At 42.5% G+C, this 12,480-nt stretch overlaps 1 protein-coding gene across 4 annotated transcripts in view; it reads right to left on the bottom strand.

Moving 5' to 3' along the window:
• The window catches only part of CCDC68 (coiled-coil domain containing 68), a 44,522-nt gene that overhangs the window by 13,686 nt on the left and 18,356 nt on the right, over positions 1 to 12,480 (bottom strand). For all 4 annotated transcript variants that reach the window (XM_053664275.1, XM_037151986.2, XM_037151984.2 and 1 more), the window contains 4 exons: positions 10,785 to 10,925; positions 9,003 to 9,128; positions 7,271 to 7,399; positions 2,327 to 2,409 (listed from right to left, as the gene is read on the bottom strand). In XM_053664275.1, coding sequence (XP_053520250.1) covers positions 2,327 to 2,409; positions 7,271 to 7,399; positions 9,003 to 9,128; positions 10,785 to 10,925 — 479 coding nt within the window. The remainder of the gene's footprint in view (positions 1 to 2,326; positions 2,410 to 7,270; positions 7,400 to 9,002; positions 9,129 to 10,784; positions 10,926 to 12,480) is intronic.

The following is a 12,480-nucleotide window of genomic DNA, read 5'->3' on the forward strand; positions in this document are numbered from 1 at the left end:
ATATGACTGACACTGTACGGAATCCCCACCTGAGAGAGAAGATAGTGAGGTTGGTCACATCCTAGCACGTCTGCGAAGCTGTACAAGAATCTTCTAGAGTCTACAGTGACTCCGATAGCCTGCTCTTTAGGATCTAATGCTTAATGGTGTGTTATGGTGGCTGTCACTGAATGTGAGTGCCCCATGGAAGAGGGGAAAACTGAGGATCACAACCACAAGATCAAGGTGGAAGAAGAAGCTAAGATGTAGTGCTCACATTTCAACAAAGCTATTATTTTCAGTACTAACAGTGGACCCTAAATGGAGGGCTTGAGAGAGCCATCCAAGCCATCACAGGTAAACACACAATTTAAGTAGTAACCATGCGCTTTGACATGCAGCTTCAGCTTCAAGACACCCTTTTCTCTTCTCTAAGGAGTTTGCCATCCTTAAAAATATATATGGAGGAGCCAACACACTACTTATGTTTACAAACATCCAATGTGTTTCCCCAGAGGACAACCATAAAATGGGCCCGTGTGTTTGTCACGGAGCAGAGAGACAAGTGGAAGACAGCGGTCTGCGGGCAGTCACACAGGGGACTGAGGAAACCAGTCTGAGAAAGGTCTCCAGAGGCCTCCAGAAATGAGGTGAAGAAGGTCAAGTCCTTCCGGTAGCAGAACAAGCCCAGGCTCTGCGATGACCATCAGAGAGCCAGAGCTCCCCACTCTCCAGCCGGGCTCTGAGAGGCTGAGCAAACTTCACCAGTCACTTCACCAGTGTGAGGCTCTGTTCCCTTCCTGAAGGGTCGATGGAAGGATCAGATTAAACAAGGAAGCCAGAGTTACACTACAAACCGAAGGGCACTCTGCACGTGCCAGTGGGAGGTGGTGGTAACTGCGAGGATTAGCATAACACATTATGATAAAGACATATCCATATGCAAGAAAGAAACCTGTCATTTTCTTCTGAATTACAGAAGTTGAGTTATATCATTCCCCAGAGGTGTTTTTTAACATTAGAAATTTCAAGTTAGAACCTACTGAATGTTTTCATCAAAATGGCAGAATGAAGCAAACGCCATTTGAGAAAGTCGTGAGTCCTGCCGAACCCACCATCTCTGGCCAAGGAGACCAAAGCGCCCACTGTCCTGCTCAGGGACACAGGAGAAGGTGCCCACGGGACTGGGCGTGGGTCCCTGCCCAAGCTTATTGGTCGTTCAACACGACTGACCCACCCAGTACAGGAAGGAGTACGAGGCCCATCTCTTTCTCTGGATTCTGAAAGAAAAATACAGAGACTATAAAGCAGCTGGTGGAAATGGGGGGAAGTTAATGAATCATATAGGAAGAAAGAGAAAAGAGAGAAACTGCACATGCCCATGACTTGAACGGGAGCAACAAAATACTCTGGCTTCTAAAAACCGAATCAGGGGCTGAAGAGCAGCCCTCGTGTTCCCAGAGGCATAAGCTCTCTATGGTCACCTCTCTCCAGGCTTAACCCAGCAGGGTCACCTCCATTTGTGGTGGCTTCCCTGAGTCCCCACTGCTTGGACCAGAAGAGGCTGGTTCACACTGATTTCATGGTCTTGTCGCTCAGAGAAGTGAATACCAGCTCAGAAAAAGCAGTAAGATGAATACCTGGGATTCTTACAAATCTGTGAGAGGTACCTGAGCCTGGATGTTCAAATGCTATTTTGTAAACACAAAACATCCATCTCCCTCAAGATATTTCTAAAACCTCTTTAAGAACTTCTGGAGGATTCTTTATAACCATTTCTCCCACATGATAGAGCAGGAAGAACAGATCAGTTTGGTTTTCAAAATGACTACAGTTTTTCGGCTCAAAGACTAACAAAAAACCTTATTATCAATAAAAAATCATGTTTTTAAAGAAAACAATCAAACCCAGACTGTCTGAACTCTTAATGGAAGGCTCACTATATCAGCCTGGAGTTTTCTAGCATGAAAGTCTTCTATTTAAGAAAAAAAATAACATGAGTGGAAGATTTATTTAGGATGAAGTTATATGTAAGTAATTCTGAAGACCTACGGATGTCTTCCACAGCATTTCCTTCGTTCCCTACAGAAAGGTGCAGCGCTACGAAACTCTCTTAGAGGTTCACCTTCTGGGGCTGTCCTCAGCCTTCAGAAGGATTGACCTGCCCACAGTTCCCCTGAGCCCCAGTGAACCCCGCCCCTCCCCCATTTCTCAGTGGGTGGGGAAGGGGAGGCGTACAACTGCTAATGCTGAGAGTTCTCCGCATCCCTATACTTACAGGCCTGCTCTGCCTGTAAGGAGAAAAGATACCAGGAACCTCCACTGCTTAGGGCGCACATTCACAAACCTTTTAGCGCATGTCTTGCTGGATTTGAGTTGCAGCAGCTGGTTTTCCAAAGACAGTTTTCTCTCTAGCAGTGTGCTCTTTTCCTAGGGGAAAATAAGATACAGTTTTTGCTTATACCTTTCTCTCTCTCCTCTCCCCTCTCCTCCCCTACTCTGCCCTCCCCTCCCCTCCCCTTCTCTCCTCTCCTCCTTTTTTCTCTCTCTCAATATGTGTGTATGTGGTAAGACATTCTTGCAAACTGTTCAAAAAAGATGCTTCTTGCAATCACAGAAATGTATCTTCAGCTAAAGAGGTAACTTTATAAGGGGCTGTTACGACCAGCCCCAGTAGTTTTCAGGGAGTTCAACATCAGGTTATCTTCTCCGGCCATCTTCACCCTCCTCACCTGCCTGGATGTCCAAATGCACCCCTCCCTGAAGTCCCCCCACCCACCCACCGCTGCATCTCTCCGCACCGGCTCTCCCGCCATTACAGGGGGTTCCCCTTAGACTGAGTGGTCAGGATCCAAGGACACCACTGCCCTCAGCGTGACACCTACCTGCTCGAATAGTAGAAAAGTAGTAGCTACATTTTTAGTGAAGGGTCAAGGTCACAAATGATAAAGTCTCTTCCTAATTAGGATGTAAGAGAAATGACACTGAGAAAGAATAAGCCTTAATGTCATTATTAAGCCAAACTCTTTCCATCCCAAAGGAAAAGAGACAAGTCCATGAGAAACCAAACTGGGATAACTGTGTTCTTGTTTATATTTGACAGTCAGAAATTGTTTTACATTGCTGTTTAAATTCCTTCCTGCTGCAGTATTTCTGTGGGTGAAATACAAGGCAAGGCTGTACAGCCAAAACATGGGAACAACTTTGGACAAGCACTGAGCTGGTTTGGAAACTCTGTGGCTGTGTACTTTTTGCCAAAAGCTTTCATCACTCTGGGCCTTCTTGCTGCTAACGAAAAACAACCCAAACTTAGAAATCAAAGTAATACACAGCATGTGGTTTGCATGTCATATTGGGTCACTGTTTAATAATCTAACCCAAGATTATTTAATGCTCTTGGAGAATTTCCCTGCATTTGATTTTCATTATTTTTTATTTGATTAGAGCCGAGACTCTGAAGTTGAGTGTTAATTTATAGATGTCTGCCATTTTGAAAGATAATCCCAAAGGTTATGGATTAATTGCATTAAAGTGTATTAACCAGCAAGGGATCCAACCTAGTAATCCTATCCCATGTCCCTTTTTTTCAAAGGGACACATAGGCTACTAATCAAATAATAAACATCTCCTGCCTCCCTCCACCCCTCTCCAAACGCAAGCCCCCTGGTCATCTCTCCTTAGGCACTGTTCCTCAAAACAATTTATTTACATCAGTTTTACCATTTTACTGGTTCCCTCATTAATTCATGATTTCAACACCTGACACGTATTTATTCTATATTTGCACGAGTCATATTTTCGGTTCTTGGGAAGTTAGTAAGACAGGAATAAAACTGCTATACTGAAAGCTGGAATGACTGAAGATAATACATGTGAAAGGCCTTCAGACTTACCTGGACCATATTAGGATTTCAATACATAAAAATCTGAAGGTGCCAAGCATGTTATACCTTATGTGCAGTTACTTTTAAGATTTATACTTTTTCAAAAATTTTTCTGTAGCATAATTGTGACATAAGAGTTCTTCCAGTATAGCCCTAGTTGTGGTCAAATTATTTCTGAGGGAGCACAGATATGCCTTGTGAGCCTATTAGGAAACACGTCGCCAATAGTATATTTTGAATTTGTAAGGAGGAAAATGGTGTTTAACAAGCATCCTTCTTAATGGACTTGAATAGTGGATCTTTGTAACCAGGGTGCAAGCAGACCAGAAATTTGGACATGTCAATGTTCTGCCTTGGTGAGGGGTCTTAATGCTGCCTCTTCGGCAACACAGAAAATTGCACTAGACCAGCATCTCAGGGACAGTGCCTTCCAGGAAGGTAAAGGAGTTCACAGCGCCACCCAGTGGGCAATACGTTCTTCCCAAACCACACCTCTGGGGAGCAGAAGCATCCCTGGCCCTACTGATCAGAATAGATTTAAATCTTGGCCGAATGTTAACATCTCAGTGACTTAGGAACCAAGGATGCCATTTTTATCCAGCACCAAAGAAGATAGGGGAATAATGGAAAGGACTGTAAACCGGCAACTGAACGACTGTGGAGCGGGTCATTGTTCGCACCATCCTCATTTACAAAAATGATGATGGAGAACTAGGCAATCTCAAAAGCGCCATTGAGCTCCGGAATTCTAATAGGGCTAAATCAATGACACTAGAAAACAAATACGATGCAACTGAATTGCACTGCCTGCAAAAGGAACATATGCCATATTAAAAGGCTCTTACTGGGCGTTTTTGCTGGCTTATCGCTGTGTTTATGGAATTCATTCTCGCTGCATTCCTGATTGAAGTGGGACAGATGGTGAAGGTTTAAGTAATGTGTTCATTACCAGACCTCATGCCACTAATGGCTATTTACTGGTGAGTAGAAAATGAGTCCTTCTCCAGGGGGACACCCGCTACCAGGGCCATATTTATCAGCCTTTGTTGTGCGTGTTCATTTCTAATTTTCATTTCCTTGTTGAACTCTTGTCTTTTTCCTATCAGCACAAAAGTCTCAGCACCCCCTTCCCTCAGTCTGACACTGGCTCTGCACCAGAGAAAACCTTCATCACAGCCTATAGTCTAGGAATCTCCTTAAACCAAGAGGCTGTTTGCCTTGCTTTGCATCTTAAAGTTTCACTTATTTGCATCTTTGTTTTATAAACATAAAGTACCTTTGAACTAAACATCTTTAAAAAAATTCCTATACATTGCCCTTCCACTCCCTCGCTGCCTATCCCTGCCTCCCAGACATCCCAATAGACTGCACTCTAAGAAGTCACTGAACCGGGATTCCGGAAGGTGACTTCGAGGCCTTGCTGAACCGTGGAGCGCCTTGTCACAGCACTCCTGGAGGCGGCCCACCGTGATGGGTCAATGTCAAGACAAATGCGTGCTCATTGCTTGTCAAAAAAAAATCTGCCAATACCCAAGCCTCTTCATCTTTCACTGGGGTACACCCACTATCTTCAGGAGCGGGGGAAGGGGGGCATCCCTAAGCACCCCAGGGTATTCCAGCTTTCTGACATCCACTCACATTAAGTGCAGATTCCCTGGGGTTTCTAGGAAATAAAAAGTGTATTCCATTGTTCTTTTGTTAATATTGGGGGACTGCCAGCTGGCTGCTAAATCGGACCCAGTGTTAACTGGATTTTAGGTGACTGCAAGTCTCCATTTAAATGTCAAACTGGTTAAAGTAAATCAAAGCAATAGGTATGAAAAAGACTAAAAACTAACTAACTAACTAAATAAATAAATAATTAAATAAATAGCTAATCAAGCTGTTTGGTTAAACAACTCTATTTGCATTCCAGAATTGTCTTTCTTTGCTAAGGCAAGCATTCTTGGTGTATCTTAGGTGGTTCAACTATTTATGACACGGTAAATATTTTAACGCTACAGAATATTCATCCAAATATTGCAACTTCCCCAAAACATCATAATTGTAAACGGTCACACTTGAGCACCTTCCAGCCCAGTGACTCGGGTTCAAGTATATCACTCAGTGACCCACTATGCAACACAGATGTGGCTGTATGTTACTGTTATTAGATTCAGTTAGGGTTGGGCTTATTTATTTTTCATGATTGACTCATAAGACATTGACTAAGATTACAAATTCAGCCAGATACACCGTGTTGTAAATTAAATTCTTGAGACATATTTAAAAATTAATCAAGAAATGTGAACACCAAATTGGGATGCTTTCAAGGTGACTTTCCTGAAATGGCACCGATTCAGGAAGGCTCATAAAATAAAACAAGGCAGAAAAGAACAGAGGCAAATCAAGGGATTAATATAGTAAGTATTACAAATTTATTAGAAAATATGTACTAGACGCCAGTGCCTATGTTATTATCTACCCTCAAGCCAGATTCAGAGATGCCAATTTTCTGAGTCTGTTTTGCTACTAGTAAAAAAAAAAACAAACCAGTATATCTTGATTTTTCTGAATTCTAACTTTTAAGGCAAGTATTACTAAGCTTACATGCTCCCTTTTTATATATATTTGGAGTAAGAGCTACTTAAATTTAGGAACACTGTAATAACTTTTACTTATTTTAAAGGTTTTATTTATTTATCTTTAGAGGGGAAGGGAAGGAGAGAGGAAGAGAAATATCAATGTATGGTTGCCTCTCATGCGTCCCCTGCTGGGAACTGGCCTGCAACCCAGGCATGTGCCCTGACTGGGAATCGAACCGCAATCCTTTGGTTCCCAGGCCTGCGCTCAATCCACTGAGCTACACCAGCCAGGGCAGGAACACTGTAACAACTTTTAATATATGCCTTTCCCATTATTATCAAACACTTTCTCTAAATCCTGTTTTGAAAGTTCCAGTTTTGTAAAATGTCGTTTCTGAATGTGAACTCTCTCTGTCCTGGTTAAGCCACCAGCTTTTACAAACCTGAAGGGGCCAGGGGTGGCCCAAGATGGGCACCTGGTTGACTCTCCCACATAAAAATGCTGTGGCTACAGGGACCCACCGACTAGATCATGACTAGTAACAGCCAGACTTTGCGATGGTTTCCACTGTTTCATTCACAGCCTCTGCTGGGTCCCCTTTCTCGATCCCACGTGTATTAAAAGGAGAAAGTAACAGTGATGACGTCAGTATCTGTATTCGTAAAGGTCAATTCCTATCAGTACAGAACGGATTATATGTGTCAGGAAGGAAGTTAACATCACTGAGCACTTCCTAAAGTTTTAAGAGCTGAGAAAAGAACTCCTTCATGTCACCTTATTTATCTCAGTGCTTTTGTTTTTTAAATTGCAGGAAGAAACCCCTCCTGTTCTCCCAGCCTGACCTTTTCCATTCTCTGGACAAGGTTCTCCAACGCTGCGACTTGATTTTGCTTTTCTTCAAGCTTTTCTGCAGCTTGGTTCAGATTTTCAAGCTGTTGTTTCAACTCCTGTTCTTTTTCCAGTCTGTTGACCTGTGGTCAGAAAAACAGTTGTCAGGCTATGAATTTATTAAACCTGTACAGATATTATCTTCTTCTACAATTTCCTGAGTAACCCCCCAAATGAATAATTCACACTTGTTGTAGAATTCCTATCTGAATTCAGTGTTGACTTCCACATAAACCAGGCAGACTGGTTTTATGGAGAATTAATATTATACATGGAGAATGTATATTTAATGGAGACTTAACAACATACAAATTTTGTCCCTGGAACATTTACATTTGCTGCTATAAAGCACACTAGCTGGCCTGGTATGAGAAAGAGAGACATGGATTTAAGAAAAGCAACATTTGTGACCTTTTGTTCACAAAACTTGTCTAGAACAAAAATAAAATCTTGTATGTCTAAGGAAACAATGGTTTACTTTTCATCCAAAGGGTCAGAAAAGCAGAATAATTATCCTCGCTGCATACAGGCGGGTAGCAGTTGTGCCGGAGACCATCTTCACCGGCCGCCGACAGGCCACACCTGGGCGTGCTTCGGCCGACTCCTAACTGACACGCACACTCACCTCTGTGTGTGTATTTAAGACTTTGAGAGTGTGCAGTTTGAAACCAGTGCCTGGGTTCCCTTGAAACAGCAGGTGGGCATCTCTGCCAGGCAACCCCAGGCTGGGGCTGAGTCCCCTGGGCAGGGGACATGGGCTCCCGGCTCACACAGCCCCGGGCTCCTCACCAGCCTGCTCCCTTCCCTCAGGTGCCTGTGGCACCCTGCCTGCCTGGGAGTGTGTGACCGGAGCTCCCACAGATGAAGCAGGAAGGCATGTTCCCCACAGAAGGATTCCCACTGTGCTCCCCAGTGCGTTTCCTTAGGGCCCGAGCTGGCGGAGACCCAGGCACCCAGCCCAGCACGGACGGGCTTCCCAATTTGGTACACACGCACGCACAGTTTTTTTCTTTTCCAGTCCTAGATACATTCTTCAGATACACATTTATGGGCCCTGGGATATGTACTTCAAATTTAAAAAGGAACAAAATATATGTGTGTGTCTGCAACAGATAGACACATACATATATACCTGCGTACCCACCCTGATGTTTTTATATTTTAATTTATACGTTAAAATAGGAAATGTATCATTTTAATATATGTTAAAATAGGTAGGTTACACACACGTGTTTTTTATTTGTTTCATCTGAGAGATGTATTCTAGGGTCAAAAATATGTTGAAACCGTACTTATCTAGCCCAACTCTTTCATTTAGACATAAGGAAATCCAAGTCCAGCGAGGTGGAACAATGCAACCTCAGTCAGCTAGTCGGTCAAGGGCAGAACCAGAAGAGAATGCACTGGCCAGAGACCCCTGGGACAGCCCTGACTTCCAGGCAGGGTGCATGGTCACTTGCCACCTGAACCCGGCAGGGCTCTGGGTGAGGGTGCCTCACAGCAGCATGGCCACACCTGGGTGCTGGCCAAGCAGAGGTTGGGGGCAGACGGGCCCCAGCAGGTTCCTGCCCTTCCCAGGGCTCATCAAGTCACGTGGCCATCACTTGTTTCACCTCTAACTCCTCAAAAAGAGGGCCATGACCGGCTGGGGGCAGTTTTCCAAAAGACAAGTTGCTAGCTCAGTACCTGGAGAGAGTGTTTACTGTCTTCATGCTTCTTTTTAACTTCTTCAGACTGTGTTTCGTAGATTTCAAATAGTCTGTGGGCCACGTTTCTCAGGACTGCTGCCCCCGCTTCTCTGGAGGCTTCCAACTGGGGAGAAAAAAAAAGGTCACTGTGCCTGTTTTGACATTTACAGTGAAAGGGGTTAAAGGCAGAACAGGTTGATGAGCAATTAAAAACACAGAGGCCGTAACTGTCTCCTTTGCACTCTCATGGATGGGGACGATGGGCAGCAGAAAAGACACTGTTAACTAGGAAGAGGAAAGTGTAAACCAAGAAACCCCGCCTCCAGTGGGGCTATTTTGTGAGGCCAAACCAGAGCTCCACGCACATCGGGGCCCTGCCTGTATAGACCTCGCCCTTCAAAGAGTTCCACGGTGCCTGTTAGGCAGCATAGATAGTGAACCAAGACAGGGAGGGGAAGGGAGACATGTCTCACCCATTAATTTAGCTGTCCTGAGCCTGGCCAGATAGGGTCACCGGGTGTTCCAAAAATCACAAGAAAAACCATGATAGCACAGGAGGAGGGGAGCCTTTGAAATTCTGTGCGTATCATTTCCACTGTCTGGGAAAGAAAGCCTTTGAAACTGCATGTTAACCCCAAGGTCTGGAGAAGGGAAGGCGAGGGGAACCTAGAAGCTGGCTTAGATATTCAATATTCCACAATATTCAAGGACAAGCATCAAACCCATAAAATCCCAATGGTCAGGGCACCCGGACTAATTGGGTGCCCACTCGCAGCTTTGTGCTCAAGTGCATTTCATAAACAAACTTTCTATCATCTCTCCCATGAATTCATCTGTCGTCAGCGAGACAAGAACTGGGGAGGGCCCATCATGCAGGGCTCCCAGGGAACCGTGCCCATCAGCGTAAACAGTCATTTGCAAACATTTCATCATCCATGTCCATGACAGTACTGTAAGATGTATTTTCCTGAAATAGCAGTGCTTGAAATAGATAAGACCGAAGCATTAAGGGCAATAAATCTAAAGCGTCCTGAATCTTATAAGAATTTAACCTAAAGAAATAACCAAGGATGGCTGCAAAGATTTACGTAACAAGACAGTCATGCAGGACTGTACATATACAATACATTGCATAAATATAATGTATGCTGTACATAATATACAGGATATGACTATATAATATATAGTATGTGTCTATATATAATGTGTGCATAATATATAATATATAGTAAAAAGGAAAATATAAAGCATTCAACAATATATTAAACAAAATAATAAGACATGAATATGAATGGCCTAATTAACATTTATTAAATATGTGAAGATTTTTTAAAAATTTATTGTAGTAAGAACACTTCACATGAGATCAACCCTCTTAACAAATTTTCAAGAGTCCCATATAGTATTAAGTAGAGGCGCTATGCTGTACAGCAAATCTCTAGATATCATTCGACTGGCACAACTTAAAGTTTGTCATTGTTGAACTTTTGTAAGATCTTTTAATGGTGAAAGTAGGCTCCCCAATAAAACAGTGAGAGTTACTGTATGAAATGTCAAGCACTTCTCTATGTCACATGAGCACAGGTGCAGCTCTGTGGATGTGTGGGTGTCTGCCTTCACGGACCTACGAATCTCCACTGTTGGGTCAAAGGCTTGAACTAGGGTGGGCTGGGATGGGAGTAAAAGACAGAAAACTGTACTTGAAAAACAATTAAAATAAATAAATTTTTTTAAAAAAGGCTTGAACTACAAAGTTAGAAATGACTCCTTATGGTCATACCTTGATTTTCAAGACTTCGTTCTCTCTGTTCATTTCTAAGAGCTGTAGGTCTTTGCCTCTCATTCTTTCCATGAGCAGATTCAGACTGCAACACAAGGGGTCCACAGCAGGGCCAGAGCCATTTTGAATGTTTCGACAGCACTGAAATGAGCAAGCATGAAAATCATAGACCCGACTTTCCTGTACAAGCGCTGGCAACAGTAACGATCGGTCCGCACCACTTGTATCCGGGGGATTCCCGTCAGCACAAATAAATCTTCTGAATCTCACATATCAGTAAGGATGTCTAGATGATGCAGCTGGCCTCTGTCTTTGCTTAAACTTGAATAGATTCTTATATTTAGAATAGGCAGGAGTACATCTTTTATGCCTTTTATATTCCATATAGTTTTAAATAAATTCTACCATTAAGTCCTTTCTAGGAAATAAGTAATATCTATAAGGCAAGTTTTGTTTAAATAATCTAAGTTATATCCATAAGTGAATTCTGGTTACATTGCATTACCAACTAATACAATCAGACACAGTAGTTAACAATACTCAGTGTTTAATGATGCTTCGTTGTAATCATCCTTTTAAATTCCCAATCAGAGATGTCAGAATTGAATGTTACTACCATTGTAACTCTATGTAAACTCTAGCTCACTGGAAATATAACCGTAGCACAAAATAAATCTCACTTGGAATCAAAGACATGTGGAAGTAGAAAGGTTTCAGGTTTCAAACCATCTAACCTGATCACATCCGTTTTCCAGATATGAAAACTGAAGGGCGGAGCCCAAGTTCACATAACAAGTGAGTGGGAGAGCTCAGGATATAGCCTCCTGGTCGTCCACCCTGGGCTCTTTCTGCTCTTCCAAATCATTTCAAGACAGACTAAGGAATTATTAAGCAATTTTATATATATATATATATATGTGTGTGTGTGTGTGTAATTGCTTATATATATGTATGTGTGTGTGTATATATATATATATATATATATGCTTAATATATAGGGGATATATCCCCTATAATTATAATAACTTTTATTTATTAAGCATCTATTATGTGTGAGATAATCTTTTAGCTGTGTTATATACACTCCTTTGTCTGAATACGCAGAACAGTAGAAGGTATTATGTCCACTATACAGATGAGGAAATTGAAAATTAGAGAGTTTAACTAACAAGGCCAAGGTTGTACCCGAAATAATTGCCAGGACCAGGATTTGAATCCCAGTTTGTTTAACAATAAAGCCTATACCTTTTCTAGTACAACAAACACGCTATACTTACAGAAATAAAAGATTAAAATAATTTAGTGCATATAAAGAGTTACAGTAACTGTCATGGTTTTGTTTTTTCTACTTCAGACCCTAGGGCACAGGTGGCAATCATAATGGACAAACAACATGGGTAGATTCGCAGGTCGAATCCGGCCCTCCGCCTTGTCTCATCCAGCCAGGCATCTTGTATCTTGTTTCTACCCAGCGGCAGCTCTGAGCTCCTTGCCCCTAGTTAAGGAGCAGTTACATTTATACAGTCCTAAAGTTACAGTCAGCCCTTCAAAGGCAGCTGCAAGGCTGACGTGGCCCCTGGTGAAAATGAGTTTGATACCCCTGCCACCTTTTCACTCTCCATATACAGAGTAGCCATACCTTTCTTTAAAAAATTTATTAAAGAATATTTGATGGAAGAACTTTTGTCTTCCCATT

This window comes from Artibeus jamaicensis, unplaced genomic scaffold (genome assembly GCF_021234435.1).
Source record: "Artibeus jamaicensis isolate MK-2021 breed Jamaican fruit bat unplaced genomic scaffold, CSHL_Jam_final contig_354, whole genome shotgun sequence".
Lineage (NCBI taxonomy): Eukaryota > Metazoa > Chordata > Mammalia > Chiroptera > Phyllostomidae > Artibeus > Artibeus jamaicensis.